The sequence below is a fragment of the Anomaloglossus baeobatrachus genome, chromosome 3, assembly GCF_048569485.1.
Source record: "Anomaloglossus baeobatrachus isolate aAnoBae1 chromosome 3, aAnoBae1.hap1, whole genome shotgun sequence".
Lineage (NCBI taxonomy): Eukaryota > Metazoa > Chordata > Amphibia > Anura > Aromobatidae > Anomaloglossus > Anomaloglossus baeobatrachus.
The window spans coordinates 119,783,809-119,800,528 of record NC_134355.1 but is presented as its reverse complement, the minus strand read 5'-3'; the positions used below and the strand labels follow the sequence as shown (position 1 = coordinate 119,800,528).

The following is a 16,720-nucleotide window of genomic DNA, read 5'->3' as shown; positions in this document are numbered from 1 at the left end:
TATCCTTGCAATCGTTGTCCTCCTTGCTGTGTGAGGATGAGGGCAGAGCAAAGTACTGTGATGCGCAAGCGTTCTTTGACCTTTTCCTGCATTTGCGCATTACAGTACTGTGCTCTGCACCCTGCAAGGCAGAGCAAGGTGCACGTGTGCAGGAGCGCAATGCCAGCCTGAGTGGAGGATGTAGGATGCGTCATCTACACGCAGCAAGGAGAACGACGATCACAAGGATAGAGGAGGGGCCAGACCTGAGAACAGCAAGGATAGAGGAGGGGCCAGACCTGAGAACAGCAAGGATAGAGGAGGCGCCGGACCTGAGAACAGCAAGGATAGAGAAGGCGCCGGACCTGAGAACAGCAAGGATAGAGAAGGCGCCGGACCTGAGAACAGCAAGGATAGAGAAGGCGCCGGACCTGAGAACAGCAAGAATAGAGGAGGAGCCGGACCAGAGAACAGCAAGGATAGAGGAGGCGCCGGACCTGAGAACAGCAAGGATAGAGGAGGCGCCGGACCTGAGAACAGCAAGGATAGAGAAGGCGCCGGACCTGAGAACAGCAAGAATAGAGGAGGCGCCGGACCAGAGAACAGCAAGGATAGATGAGGCGCCGGACCTGAGAACAGCAAGGATAGAGGAGGTGCCAGACTAGAGAACAGAAAGGATAGAGGAGGTGCCAGACTAGAGAACAGAAAGGATAGAGGAGGTGCCAGACTAGAGAACAGAAAGGATAGAGGAGGTGCCAGACTAGAGAACAGAAAGGATAGAGGAGGTGCCAGATCAGAGAACAGCAAGGATAGAGGAGGCGCCGGACCTGAGAACAGAGATTCCCATGGTACCGGACTGTATCAGATCGCCCCGCAGGTGAGTAGGTGACAGGTTCCCTTTAAAGGAAAACTCAAGGCAAAAGCAGACTAACAAGGTTATGGCCATAAGTCCTCCGAATCAAACGGAGACTCTTTAGGAAACCTGTCACTTGTAAAAGTGCCATTAAACAAGCAGCACTATTGACTGTAGAATATCCCAGTAGTATCGTGCCACCCACCATCTAGGCTCCATGCTATTTATGAGGAAATTATTTCTGTAGATGAATGTAGGACATCAGGGTTGCTGAGTGCAGGGCATTGAATGAGCAATATGCCAACATGGCCTGCTTTATCAAGCTATCATCAGATACAGAAATTTGTTTCTGGGGGTGGAGGAATGGCCAACACGGAGCCAAGTTTTATATTTTGTCTGCAGTATCTCTTAAATCGAGAACAACTAACATAAAAAGCATTTGGGACATGTAATAAATGTGATACCCCTGCTGGAGGAGTCTACACTTTAGTGATTACCTGCCACGCTGTGCTGGTCTCCTTTGGCCTTCTCGGAGTCTATGAGTAGTGTTTTGTATGTATTCTGAGACTTGCGCAGCTCTTCGCTCACTTCATCCAGTCGTTTCTGTAGTGTAGCTTCACTCTCTTGCTGTAAAGTCTAAAAGATTAAAAAAATAAAATGAAATAATAATAATAAGAATAATAATATAATACGCAAGTTTATAACATTGTCCAGAGCCTAAAATATTAAATTCTAAGATGAAAGAACTGACCCTGCAGGGTTTAATGTCAAATTCCAGGCTTCCATTTTTCGTAACGTCCATAAATTTGATAGCTGCTCCACTTCTCTGGTAATGTATTGGTCTGCAGATTCAGATTTTTTTGCACAGAAAAAAGAGAATTTTGTTACTTACCGTAAATTCTTTTTCTTATAGTTCCGACATGGGAGACCCAGACCATGGGTGTATAGCTACTGCCTCCGGAGGACACACAAAGTACTACACTCAAACGTGTAGCTCCTCCCTCCTAGCATATACACCCCCTGGTAGCCAGTCCTAGCCAGTTTAGTGCAAAAGCTGAAGGAGGACATCCACCCACAAGTAGAGACAGAGCAAAACCCGGAACAACCGGAACCTCTGTCTACAACAACAGCCGGTGATAACACGCGGAACAAGAAACCTGCCGACAGGCAACAGGGAGGGTGCTGGGTCTCCCATGTCGGAACTATAAGAAAAAGAATTTACGGTAAGTAATAAAATTCTCTTTTTCTTCATCGTTCCTTATGGGAGACCCAGACCATGGGACGTTCTAAAGCAGTCCATGGGTGGGAATAAACAGAAAAACTGAGAAGTAGGCGAAACCTAACTTCACAAATGGGCGACAGCCGCCTGAAGGATGCGTCTGCCCAAGCTCGCATCTGCCGAAGCAAGAGCATGCACTTGGTAGTGCTTCGAAAAGGTATGCAGACTAGTCCAAGTGGCAGTCTGACAGACCTGCTGAGCCGTAGCCTGGGCCTGAAAGCCTAAGAGGGACCGACAGCTCTGATCAAATGTGCCTTGATCCCCGGCGGGAGAGGCACTTGAGTACACTGGTAGGTATCGGAAAAAGGCCGACCTAAACCAACGAGCCAGGGTCGGCTTAAATGCCGAGAGGCCCTTACGCTGACCAGCGGTCAGCACAAAGGAGAGGTGCACCGCCTAAGAACAGCGGTGCGAGACACATAGATCTGGAGCGCCCGCACCAGATCCAGAGTATGCAACGCCCTTTCAAAGCGATGAACAGGAGCCGGACAAAAGGAAGGCAGGCAAAATGCCCCGGTTAAGGTGGAAGCAGCAACCACCTTAGGGAGAAAGTCCGGAGTCGGACGGAGAACCACCTTGTCTTGATGAAGGAGGACTCCGAAGAGAGTGCGGCCAAAACAGAGACTCCCTTGAGGGAAGTTATGGCCACTAGAAAGACCACTTTCTGTGAAAGACTAAACAAAGAAACCTCCCTAAGAGGCTCAAGGGGGGGTTTCCGGAAGCCGTGAGGACCGAATTAAGGTCCCAGGGCTCCAAAGGCCGCCGGTAAGGCGGAATGATGTGAGATGCGCCCTGCATGAAGGAGCGCACCTGGACCAGCCGGGCGATACGCCGCTGGCACAAAACTGACAGAGCCGAGACCTGTCCCTTAAGGGAATTGAGGGATAGTCCTAGCTGCAGACCGGACTGTAGAAGGGACAGGAGGGTCGGCAAGGCCAAAAGGCCAAAGGATACTTCCGAGCTCGAGTCATAGTGGAGATGACTTCAGGAGGGATACCAGAAGTCGTCAAGATCCCTGACTCAAACGCCACGCCGTCAATCTGAGAGCCGCAGGTTCTGGCGGAAAGACGGACCTCGTGAGAGAAGGTCTGGACAGTCCGGGAGATGCTATGGCATCTCTACGGACAGATGGAGCAGGTCAGGGTACCAAGCTTGCCTGGGTCAGTCTGGAGTAATGAGAATGACCCGACGGCCCTCCTTTCTGATCTTGCGCAGGACTCTGGGCAAGAACTAGAGAGTGAAACACATAAGACAGAGGAAGCTGGGACCAAACTTGAACCAGTGCGTCTGCCGCAAAAACCTGAGGATCGTGGAGCCACGGTTTGACGGCTGAGACAATCTGCCTCCCAGTTTTCCACGTCTGGGATGTGGGCTGCGGATATGGTGGACTAGGAGTCCTCCGTCCACTGAAGAATGCGATGAACCTCCAACATTGCCAGGCGGCTGAGTGTCCCGCCCTGGAGGTTGATGTAGGCAAACGCTGTAGCGTTGTCTGACTGGACTCGAATGTGCCTGGCCGCCAACAGATGGCGAAAGGCTTAGAGAGCTAGAAACACAGCTCTGATTTCCAGCACGTTGATCCAGAGGGCTAATTCGGACAGAGTCCAAGTGCCCTGCGCTCCATGGTGGAGATATACTGCTCCCCAGCCGGATAGACTAGCATCTTGGTGAGGATCACCCGGGACGGAGCCAGGAAGGAGCGTCCCTGAGACAGAGGGGCCGAAGCCACCACTGAAACGAGCCCCTGGTCTGTGGCGAAGCCACCACCCCGTGGAAGGAGGAAGTCCGCTTGTTCCAACAGCGGAAAATATCCAGCCGCAGAGGACGCAGATGGAACTGGGCAAGGGAATCGCTTCCATTGACACCACCATCTGATCCAGCACCTGTATTAGGTGCCTGATGGAACGACGTCGACCGCCAGCGGAGGGACTGCTGTTTGACTAAGGGCAGCTTCACAAGTGCCGACAGAGTCTCGAATTGCGTCCCTGGGAATATGAACTTCTGGGTCGAAGTCAGAGTGGGCTTGGACAGAATGACAAACCACCCAAATTGGTTAGAGTGGCAAGAGTGAGCGAGGCACTCCGCTAACAGTTTGCACCGGATGAAGCCCAGACTAGAAGGCTGTCCAGGACAAAAGGATCACTGCCAACCCCTAGAGGTGCAGGACCGCAATCACAGCTGCCCCGCCCTTGAGAATACTCGAGGGGCCGTGGCTAACCCCAAGGGAAGAGCCACGAATTGGACCACTCTGATTGCAAAACGTAGCCAACGCTGGTGTGAAACTGCGATTGGCACATGCAGATAGGCATCTCTGATGTCGATGGATGCTAGGGAATCTCCTTGGGTCATTGATTGATCGCAGAGACTCCATGCGAAAATGCCGCACCTGAACATGCTTGAGAAGCTTGAGATCCAGGTCGGAAGGCATCGCCCTCTTCGGGTACTAGGAATAGATTTAAGCAGAAATCTCAGAACCGTTCCCAGTCGGGAACCGGTACAATTACTCCAGTGGCCTGCAAGAATGCCACAGCCTGTGAGAAGGCGGCGGCCTTGGAGCAGGGGGGAGTTGCAGAAAAAAATCTGTTTGGGGGGCTGGATAGAATTCTATTCTGTAGCCGTGGGAGATGGTATCTCACACCCACTGATCGGAGACGTGTTAAAACCATACGTCGCCAAAGTGGAAGAGCCTGCCACCGACCAAGGACGTTGCTGGCGTGGCCAGATAGCCAGGAGGAGGCTGACTTAGTGGCAGCATCTCCTGCGGTATTCTCGTGCGCCATTTGGGTTTACGATCCTTGGCTGAGCCAGTGGACGAGGCCGAGGGCTTAGAGAACGATCAGATGGAGGAACGAAAAGAACGAAACCTCGACTGATTCGTGCCCTGGACAGGTTTCCTGGTTTAGGTTTGTGGCATGGAAGAACTCTTCCCGCCAAGAGCTTCCTTAATAATTTCATCCAGTTGTTCCCGAATAGTCTGGTCCCAGCCAAAGGGAGCCCAGCAAGGAACTTCTTTAGAAGCATCCGCCCTCCACTTCCGAAGCCACAGGAGCTTGCGGATAGCGAGGAAATTAGCCGGGGCCACCACAGTGCGGTGAGAGTCTCCAGCATGGCAGACATGGCATAGGATGAAAAGACTGAAGTCTGGAAGTTAAGGCAACCATTTCGGGCAAAGTGTCCCTGTGAGGGAATGCATCTCCTCCAGAGAAGCAGAGATGGCTTTGAAAGCCGCACTGCTGCAAGAGCTGGGGAGAACGAGGCCCTTGCCGCCTCCATACAGATTTGGCCAGAAGGACAACCTGGCGGACAGCAAAGCCGTAAGTGAGGAGCCATCAGCCACTGATACAACGGTCCGGGCTGAGAATCTAAACACCGGAGGGACCACCTTTGGTGAATGAGCCCACTCCTGGACCACCTCTGGTGGAAAGGGAAAACTGCCATCAGAACCACGCTTTGGGAAGCGTTTGCCAGAGCAGACCCTGGGCTTGGTCACAGTGGCCTGAAAACTGGAGTGGTTAAGGAACACACTCATTGTTCTCTTAGGCAAGGTAAACTGGTGCCTTTTTGCCAGAGAGGGTTGCTCCTCTGATACTGGCGGATTGAGGTCCAGTACAGAATTAATGTACCGTGGGATCCTTAGAGAGGTGCCGTCAGCCACTGATACAACTATCCGGGCTGAAAGTCTAGACACCGGAGGGACCACCCTTGGTGAATGAGCCCACTCCTTGACCACCTGTGGTGGAAGGGGGAAACAGTCATCAGAACCACGCTTTGGGAGCGTCTGTCAGGACAGGCTCTGGGCTTGGTCCAGTGGGCTGAAAACTGGAGTGGTTAAGGACACACTCCTTGTTCTCTGTAAGGTATACTGATGCCTTTCTGCCAGAGGGGGATACTCCCCTGATACAGGCGGATTGAGGTCCAGTACAAATATAATGGACGCAATCAAATCATTAGCATCTGCATCACCTTTGGACAGATCAATGGCACATTAAGTAGCGTCCGAGCCCCCAGTAAAGACATCCTCCTCGTCCAGTGAGTCAGCTCGTGAATCAGAGCTGCGGGACGGGGAGGACAGGGGACCCTGCGTCTCCATTTTAGGAGGGCGGGGACTGAGACCAGATGAAGAGTCCTCTGAGAGCTTGCTGAGCAAGCCGTAGCAGCAGAAGCGCCCTGAGAAGGGGGCTAATGCATGCTCAGCACCACCGGAGCAGCTGGAGGGACCACTGATGAGCCTCCAGGCTGAGGGACCACTGTGTTTATGTGCTCAGTACAGGCAGTACGAGTCTACATGCAGTGCATATTAAGAACAGTCTTGCAGCCTTGCTCTGATGTGAGACATGCTGCAGAAGTGGGGGCTCTGTGAGGGAATGCATCTCCAGAATGACCCCCAGCAGAGTATATAAACAGAGAATATAAGCAGCTGCACAACTGGAGGTTGTGGCTTGCCAGACCGTTTAACATACATTTCTGTGCCCTCCAGTCCCCCAGCCCAGGCCCCCATTTGTCACAATGTGGTATCTCTGTGCCTATGCAGACATTGAGAACGCTGATAAAATGGCGACCGGAGCGAGGAGAGGGGGCGGGGCCTACTCTGAGAGCGGGCAAATGATGTAGACAGGGGAGGGAATCTTTCCTCAGTGAGGAGTATCTGTTCCCTGTGCTGCACAGCCGCTGGGCGGAGCCACACTGTCCCTCTGCATAACTAATATGCAGGGGCAGTGAAACCGAAACTAGGCCTCAGGCGAAGCCGGGGCCTAGATTTAAACATGCGGCCAGCGTGCAGGCACCATCGGCGCGGTTCTCCAGTGAAAACTGGAGAACCGGCCGGAAATGTTACCACAGACATATAACACACTCCCCCCAATAAATAAAGTACAAGGGACCCCTGGAAAGACCACTTTCTGTGGTAAAGACGTCTCAATACTTAGCTTTTGAGACGCAGGGCCATGTCCCTGGGGGGGGTTAAACGCTCCGTCCGGCAGAATCCTGAACAGGGCTGCGGATGGAGACCAGTCTCCTGCAAAGCAGTGAGAACCGTGATGGCTCCCACTTCAAGCCAGAGCCCCAGGGGATGGTGAAGGAGCGCGGCATGTGAAGGCTCCAGCCTTGTAAAATCAACCTTAACAGCACCGCCGACACAGTGGGGTGAGAAGGGACATGCCGGGAGTCCAGACTGGACCCGCTTTTCTTCCAAATCTTTGAAATCCAAAAAATCAAAAATCAAAAATCAGAGAATGCATGTGTGTGTGTGACCTCCTGAACACAAAGCATTGAAACTGGCTAGGACTGGCTACCAGGGGGTGTATATGCTAGGAGGGAGGAGCTACACGTTTGAGTGTAGTACTTTGTGTGTCCTCCGGAGGCAGAAGCTATACACCCATGGTCTGGGTCTCCCATAAGGAACGATGAAGAAATCCGCAGCAAATATGCAATGTGTGACCGTGTCAGACCAGCTCCAATTCCAAGGTCTACCATAACGGCTGATCCAACCTTTCTTCTACTTCCAATGCAAGAGCATGGTGCCCAGAAAGTGAAGTAAGCCAGGAATATGTGGAGCAGTAACCAAGCCCCATGTGACCCTTAGGTTAATAATATTCTATCTAAGCACGTAACGTCACATACTATGAAGATACGATCCAAGAAGTAACCATGGCCGCTTTGAAATGCAGCTTCCTTCTAGATTTGAGGTCCTTTCCTAAAATGCAGAAATGTATCCCATGGAGGAGCTTCACAGGAGAACCATGATACAATGGCAGTCATAGTTATGGGGACCTTCAGGAGGCCACTGGCTGCTGTGGTAACCAATCGATTTCCAATGATCACTCCAAGGAGGGTGATGGGGCGGAGGGTTAATAAAAGGCAGCAGTGACATGATTTACATTCTGTGGTAAGAGATTGACAGTTAAAGGGAACCTTTCACCTAGAATATGCGTTCTGACCTATCAGCAGATGCATGTGTGCCCTAATTACACCTCCCTACCCATCCTTGTTTTGTAAAATTGTATAATATGAAAGTAATAAAAAACGTTTTATTACCTTCATATTTCCTATGTAAATTAGAGAGCCACTGGCCACAGGGGCGGTGCCTTGCCCTATGGACGTCTGCATACTTTCCGTGGGATCATGCCCCTGTTGGGCGTGATATTATGGAGTCACATGAGCAACGTCCCCGTCGCTCATTCTATCCTGCGCACGTTTATACTTACTATTGCGGCAGGCTTCTCTTCCGGGTTCTCCTTGTCAGTTTGAGACACGCACTGTGCATGCGCAGTGCGCGTCTGAAGCCGGCGAGTGAACACCCAGAAAAGAAGCCTGCCACAATATGCGCAGGATAGAATGAGCGATGGGGATGTCGCTCATGTGACTCCATAATATCGCGCCCACAGGGGCATGATACCACAGAAAGTATGCAAACGTCCATAGGGCAAGGCGCCGCCCCTGTGGCCAGCGGCTCTCTAATTTACATAGGAAATATGAAGGTAATAAAATGTTTTTTATTACTTTCATACTATATAATTTTACAACACAAGGATGTGTAGGTAGGTGTAATTAGGGCACACATGCATCTGCTGATAGGTTAGAACGCATATTCTAGGTGACAGGATTTAAATTTAAGTGATCAAACTGCACCGATCGGAGCAAACTCTGCACGCTGCAGTTATAGGCAGGTGTCAGCTACGTTACACAGCCGGCGTCTGCAGATAAGGAGCAGGCTCAGCTCTAGAGCCAGATTTATTCTTTACTTCACCACCTATGAGATATATGTACACCAAAAGTTATTAAGTGGTGAAACATAATCTTGCTTGACAGGTCATGGAGCATAAAACCAAGGGTACCCCACCTGCGGCCAGGTAAAGCATCCTTTGCAGACCCCCAAACCAACTGGTCTTATATATGAATTATTAAAGTCAGATCGTGGATGACCATGTGTGACTAAGTATTAATGGTGTTGCCATTTCTACAAACCCCATATACTGTCAAAATAGGGAACTCCTGATACGTGTGGCACTGTAAATGACCTGGAAATGGAGTGGGCACCTAATATTGCACATCCTTTATTTTTGATAAGCCACAAATAATTCAGATGGTAGACAAGCTGTAGGGAAATAAAAGCGCATAAGACCATTGGGTGATAGCCTTTTGGTAATAAGGAAAATAAAAGGAAGGTGCTGACCTGGGCAGGTTGTGTGCAGGCACCACTACTCCTCACGTACACACACGGACAACTGCTTATTCTGAAAAGTTACTTGAAAGCCAAGTTGCCCTTTAAATTTTACTTCCGATAGACCAGGAAAGTTTGTGCGCCCCTGGCATAAACGATATTAGTATTTTATAACATAAGTGGTCATGTGTTGTAGCGTTGTGTTTTCCCCCAACTCCAGTCCTCAAGAGCCATCAGCAGTGCAGGTTTTCAGGATTTCCTTATCACCTGTGCAGGTGATTCAGTTACCACCGATGCAATACTGAGGATATTGTGAAAGCCTGCACTGTTGGTGGCTCTTGAGGACTGGAGTTGGGCTCCCTGCGTTAGAGGCTCCTGGACTCGCTCGTACCTCTAGTTGGGACACTTGTTTCTCGTAGGCACAGATCTTCCCATCCACGCTCTTCCTCTTCTGCTCTTCCTGCTGCAGCGCCTCTGACTTTTCGGTGAGATCTTTGGACAGTTTGTTGCATTCCTGACGAAGTTTAGCGAGCTCTGCATTCTGCCTAAAATGGTAAAATGTCATCATCACTGGAGAACGTCAAAACGAGAAGCTTTTACACAGACACATGAAGTTAATTTATAAGAAATAAAGTAAAAAAAAGTATTTGTAGGACGGCTGCTAAGTGGGGCTAGACTATGAGAACAGCAACCAGTGCAATCAGCCTTAAATGACCACGCACACTTTACTAGTTTTGTGGATGTGATTGTTTATTTCCTAAACTTTTTACTTCAGTCATTTACGTTATGGATAGGGCTGCTTCTGCTTCTAGTAAACCTAAAGAGAGTCAGTAGAATTTACCGCCCTAAGCCATCTATTTGGGCATGCAGGTCATAGAATCCGATCGTAGATATCAAGGTGGTCTTCCAGAGAAATTCATGTTTTCTTAATATGTAAATGAGCTGTCAAGATCTATGGGCCGGACATAGATCTCCCTGATAATCTGCCTCCAGAGCTTAACATAAATGAAAGGGGGCGTCACCAGTGAGACATTTATGTCAGGAGAGTAGACGGTCAGTCATTACATGTCTCACACTGGTAATGACCACTTTCATTTAAAATAAGTTGTAGAGGCAGATTTTCAGGCAAAAGTATGCCCAGCACATAGATCTTAAAGGGAATCTGTCAGCAGGTTTTTGCTACCTCATCATCTGACAGAAGTATAATGTAAGAAAAGAGATACTGAGTCCAATGGTGGATCACTTAGTTTACTGGGTGTAGCAGTTGTGACATAATTAGAGTTCCTTGATGTAGCAGAGCTCAGAAAGCCAACCTCACCCCCACACCATAGCTCTCTGTATACATTGTTTATTGACAGTGAGATGCTTATCAGAGGAGGGGACTACTTGGCACAAGTCCAAGGCAGCTAGTCATAGTAATGATAATCTCCTAGTGATAAAACCTTCCCTTTATGTACACAACAGCAAACTGCTGAAATCTGTGTTTCAGTCCCCATCTCCTGCAGTCTTCAGATTACATAGCAAAAATCTGCTGGCAGATTCCTTTAACATCTTATTTACATATTCAAGAGAAAACCAACTGTTTTTTAATAAGACATCCCAACACAGACATCAAGCTATTATTTTATTCAACTTTCTATGACCTGCATACCCATATGGACGGCTTAGGAGGGTTGATCCTACTGACAAATTCCTTCTAAGAAATACTTTTTATTATTATTAATTATTATTATTAAAAAGTATATAAAAAAGGATTAAAAAAACATTTTTTATAATTTATATTTGTTCCTTAAATTTACAAATAGACAGTAAAATAAATTAAAATTAGTTCCCAATTTTGTCGCTGTTATTTTGATCTGCAAGATGTATAATATCTTTTCACTATCATTGAGCACTTGGAAAATAGAAGACAGAAGCGTTTAATAACGGTCTACTTGATAGTGGGCCAGAGGGGTCCTGAGTGGGGAAATCAGGAATACAATCTCATATTTACGATATGCAGCACTGATATTGTATCTTAGGTGATAATCTAAATAAGATATTGTCTAGATGTATCCATTATAGCTAAACTGCTCACTTGCTCTCAGTTTGGCTTGTTGCTTGGTTTAGTGCATCTCTGAGAATAGAGTTTTCCTGCTGTAAACGAGCAAGTTGTGCTTTGGGGCCATTTTCAAGTTCGTCTTGCAGAGTCCGAATCTAGAAAAACATAAAATAAAATATTATTAATCAATGCATGCGCCAAGCTTCCAGGGAGTCTTAATATGGTGATCAGATTCATGCCAGCATTGAATACATTTCCGTGTTCATTATGTTTAACCCTTTCCCCACCGGCCCATTTTGCGCTTTCCGTTTTTTTATTTTTGCCATTCTTTTTCCGAGAGACGTAACATTTTTATTTTTCAGTCAAGTTGGTGATGTGAGGACTCGTTATGTTGTACTGTACTGGAAAACGGCAAAAAAAATTCCAAATGCGGAAAAAATTGCAAAAAAAAAAAGAATTTTGTTTACTTAACGTAAATTCTTTTTCTTGTAGTTCCGTAATGGGAGACCCAGACCATGGGTGTTTAGCTTCTACCTCTGGAGGACACACAAAGTACTACACTTAAAAGTGTAGCTCCTACCCCTGAGCTTATAAACCCCCTGGTAGCCAGTCCTAGCCAGTTTAGTGCAAAAGCTGAAGGAGAATAGCCACCCACAAGTAGAACAGAGCAATAGCCGGAACAACCGGAAACTCTGTCTACGACAACAGCCGGTGATAACACGCGGAACAAGAAAAGTGCCAACAGGCAACAGGGAGGGTGCTGGGTCTCCCATTACGGAACTACAAGAAAAAGAATTTACGGTAAGTAAACAAAATTCTCTTTTTCTTTATCGTTCCTATGGGAGACCCAGACCATGGGACGTTCCAAAGCAGTCCCTGGGTGGGAAATAAACCGAACAAAGTAAGAAGTAGGCAAAACCTAACTTCACAAATGGGCGACAGCCGCCTGAAGGATGCGTCCGCCTAAGCTCGCATCTGCCGAAGCATGAGCATGCACTTGGTAGTGCTTCGAAAAGGTATGCAGGCTAGTCCAAGTGGCAGCCTGACAGACTTGTTGAGCCGTAGCCTGGTGCCTGAAAGCCCAAGAGGCACCAACAGCTCTGGTCGAATGTGCCTTGATCCCCGGCGGGGGAGGCACCTAAGAACTCTGGTAAGCGTCCGAAATGGTCGATCTGATCCAACGGGCTAAGGTCGGCTTAGAAGCAGAGAGACCCTTGCGCCGACCTGTGGTTAGCACAAAAAGAGAGGTGCACCGCCTAATAGAAGCGGTGCGAGACACATAGATCCGGAGCGCCCGCACCAGATCCAGAGTATGCAGCGCTTTTATAAAAGCGATGAACAGGAGCCGGACAAAAAGAAGGTAGGGTAATGTCCTGGTTAAGGTGGAAAGGGGAGACCACCTTAGGAAGAAAGTCCGGAGTCGGACGGAGAACCACCTTGTCTTGATGAAAAACTAAAAAAGGTGACTCCGAAGAGAGCGCGGCCAAATCAGAGACTCTCCTGAGGGAAGTTATGGCCACCAGAAAAACCACTTTCTGAGAAAGACGATGCAAAGAGACCTCCCTAAGAGGCTCAAAGGGGGGTTTCTGCAAAACCGTGAGAACCAAATTAAGGTCCCAGGGATCCAAGGGCCGCCGGTAAGGCGGAATGATGTGAGACGCGCCTTGCATGAAGGTGCGGACCTGAGCCAGCTGAGCGAGACGCCGCTGGAACAGTACTGACAGAGCTGAGACTTGTCCCTTGAGAGAGTTGAGGGACAGTCCTAGCTGCAGACCGGACTGTAGAAAGGACAGAAGGGTCGGCAAGGAGAATGGCCAAGGAGGATGGTCAGTAGAGCGACACCATGACAGGAAAATTTTCCAAGTCCTGTGATAGATCTTAGCGGAGGAAGACTTACGGGCCCGAGTCATAGTGGAGATGACTTCAGGAGGAATACCAGAAGCCGTCAAGATCCAGGACTCAAGAGCCACGCCGTCAATTTGAGAGCCGCAGAATTCAGGACCTTGTGAGAGTAGGTCTGGACGGTCCGGGAGATGCCACGGCATCTCTACGGACAGATGGAGCAGGTCTGGATACCAAGCTCGCCTGGGCCAGTCCGGTGCAATGAGGATGACTCGACAGCCCTCCATTCTGATCTTGCGCAGAACTCTGGGCAAGAGAGCTAGAGGGTGAAACACGTAGGACAGACGAAACTGGGACCAGTCTTTAACCAGTGCGTCCGCGGCGAATGCCTGAGGGTCGTGGGAGCGAGCCACGTAAACGGGAACCTTGTTGTTGTGACGGGATGCCATTAGGTCCACGTCCGGGGTGCCTCATTTGCGGCAGATTGACTGAAACACTGCCGGGTGCAGAGACCACTCGCCACCGTCCACGGTTTGACGGCTGAGATAATCTGCCTCCCAGTTTTCCACGCCTGGGCGCTCTGTGGTGGAGATATACCGCTCCCCAGCCGGATAGACTGGCATCCGTGGTGAGAATCACCCAGGACGGGGTCAGGAAGGAGCGTCCCTGGGACAGGGAGAGAGGCCGAAGCCACCACTGAAGAGAGCTCCTGGTTTGTGGCGACAGAGCCACTAACCTGTGTAAGGAGGAAGGCTGCTTGTCCCAACAGCGGAGAATATCCAGCTGCAGGGGGCGCAGATGGAACTGGGCAAAAGGGAACAGCCTCCATGGACGCCACCATTTGACCCAGCACCTGCATCAACCGCCTGAGGGTATACCGGCGGGGCCTCAGCAGAGAGCGCACCGCTAGCTGAAGGGACTGCTGTTTGACTAAGGGCAACTTCACAAGTGCCGTCAAGGTCTCGAACTGCATCCCTAGGTACGTGAGACTCTGGGTCGGAGTCAGAGTGGATTTGGGCAGATTGACCAGCCACCCGAATTGAGCTACAGTGGAGAGAGTGAGCGAGACACTCCGCTGACAATCTGCGCTGGATGAAGCCTTGACTAGAAGGTCGTGCAGGTAAGGAATCACTGCCAACCCCTGGAGGTGCAGAACTGCAATCACTGCAGCCATGACCTTGGTGAATACCCGAGGGACGGTGGCCAACCCGAAGGGAAGAGCCACGAATTGGAAATGATCTTCTCCTACTGCAAAACGTAGCCAACGCTGGTGTGACACTGCAATTGGCACATGCAGATAGGCATCTCTGATGTCGATGGATGCCAGGAAATCCCCATGGGACATAGAGGCAATGACTGATCGCAGAGACTCCATGCAAAAGGGCCGCACCTGAACATGCTTGTTGAGAAGCTTCAGATCCAGGATGGGCCGGAAGGTACCGTCTTTTTTGGGAACTAGAAAGAGATTTGAGTAGAAACCTCTGAACCGTTCCAGAGCGGGAACTGGTACAATTACTCCATTGGCCTGCAAGGCTGCCACGGCCTGTGAGAAGGCGGCGGCCTTGGAGCAGGGAGGAGTTGAGAGAAAAAAATATGTTTGGCGGACTGGAACAGAATTCTATCCTGTAGCCGTGGGAGATGATATCTCTCACCCACTGATCGGAGACGTGTTGAAACCAAGCGTCGCCAAAGTGGGAGAGCCTGCCACCGACTAAGGACGTTGCTGAAGTGGGCAAATAGTCACGAGGAGGCTGCCTTAGTGGCAGCAGGTCCTGCGGTCTTCTGTGGACGCGCTTTTGGGCGCCAGTTGGATTTCTGGTCCTTGGCTGAGTTAGCGGACGAGGCCGAGGGCTTAGAGGACGACCAGTTGGAGGAACGAAAGGAGCGAAACCTCGACTGATTCCTACCCTGGGCAGGTTTCCTGGCTTTGGTTTGTGGCATGGAAGTACTCTTCCCGCCAGTAGCTTCCTTAATAATTTCATCCAGCTGTTCTCCAAACAGCCGGGACCCAGCAAAAGGGAGCCCAGCAAGGTACTTCTTTGAAGAAGCATCTGCCTTCCACTCTCGAAGCCACAAGATTCTGCGGATAGCGAGGGAATTAGCCGAAGCCACCGCAGTGCGGTGAGAAGCCTCCAGCATGGCAGACATGGCATAGGATGAAAAGGCCGAAGCTTGGGAAGTTAAGGCATCCATCTCGGGCATAGATTCCCTGGTGAGGGAATGCATCTCCTCTAGAGAAGCAGAGATGGCTTTGAGAGCCCACACTGCTGCAAAAGTCGGAGAAAATGCGGCCCCCTCCGCTTCATACACGGATTTGGCCAGAAGGTCAATCTGGCGGTCAGTGCAATCCTTAAGGGAAGTGCCATCAGCCACCGAAACAACGGTCCGGGCTGCGAGCCTAGACATCGGAGGGTCTACCTTTGGGGAGTGAGCCCACTCCTTGACCACCTCAGGTGGAAAGGGAAAACGGTCATCAGAACCACGCTTTGGGAAGCGTTTGTCAGGGCAGGCCCTGGGTTTGGTCACAGCGGCCTGAAAACTGGAGTGGTTAAAGAACACACTCTTTGCTTTCTTAGGCAAGGTAAACTGGTGCTTTTCTGCCAGAGAGGGTTGCTCCTCTGATACTGGCGGATTGAGATCCAGTACAGAATTAATAGAAGCAATCAAGTCACTAAGATCTGAGTCACTTTCGGACAGATCAATGGGGTACATGGAGTTAGCCTCCGAGCCCCCTGTAAAGGCATCCTCCTCATCCTGCGAGTCAGCTCTGGAATCAGAGCCACGGGAGGAGGAGGGAGAGGGAACCCTGCGCCTCTTCTCAGGAGGACGGGGTCTGGGCCCTGATGATGAATCCTCTGTGAGCTCCGGTTCTGAGAGACCCCTAGCAGCCGAGGCACCCTGTGAAGGGGGCTGATGCATATTCATCAGAGTCCTGGACAGAAGTCCCATGGACTCAGCAAAGGACTGGGAGATAGACATAGAAAAGGATTCTACCCAAGCCGGGGGTTCAGCCACAGGAGCAGGGGCAGCCTGAGAGACCACTGGGGGTGAGACTCCAGGCTGTGGCACCGCCAAGTTAGAGCAGGCATCACAATGTGGATAGGTGCACGGTTCAGGCAGCAGGAGCTTACATGCAGCGCATACAGCATAAAGCTTTGGGGCCTTGCTCCTCGTGTGAGACATGCTGCTGGAGTGGGGGCTCTGCCAGAGAATGACCCCCAGAGAGTATATACAGAGGTCCACAACCGGAGACCGGTTGTGGCTTACCAGACCGCTGGAGCGGTGTTGTGTGCCCTCCAGATCCCGAAGCCCGGACCCCCAAGCACAGCACCAGCAAGGATGCTGCAGACCAGCGCTGCAATGACTGATCGCAGAGAGAACGCTGAAAAAATAGCCACTGTAGCGAAGAGAGGGGGCGGGACTTGCTTGAGGAGCGGGATCTGGAGGGCCATAGAGACCTACAGGGGAGGGGACACACACTGCAGTGGGGAGTGTCCCTCCCCTGGACAGAACGGCCGCCGGGAGGAGCCGAGCCTGTCCCTCTGCATGAGTGACATGCGAGGGCAG

At 50.3% G+C, this 16,720-nt stretch overlaps 1 protein-coding gene across 4 annotated transcripts in view; it reads right to left on the bottom strand.

Annotated features, from left to right (window-relative positions):
• Positions 1-16,720, bottom strand: part of RRBP1 (ribosome binding protein 1) — a 181,532-nt gene that overhangs the window by 105,670 nt on the left and 59,142 nt on the right. For all 4 annotated transcript variants that reach the window (XM_075339404.1, XM_075339405.1, XM_075339406.1 and 1 more), the window contains exons 6-8: positions 11,348-11,466; positions 9,662-9,815; positions 1,330-1,468 (exon numbers count right to left, since the gene is read on the bottom strand). In XM_075339404.1, the coding sequence (XP_075195519.1) occupies positions 1,330-1,468; positions 9,662-9,815; positions 11,348-11,466 (412 nt within the window). The remainder of the gene's footprint in view (positions 1-1,329; positions 1,469-9,661; positions 9,816-11,347; positions 11,467-16,720) is intronic.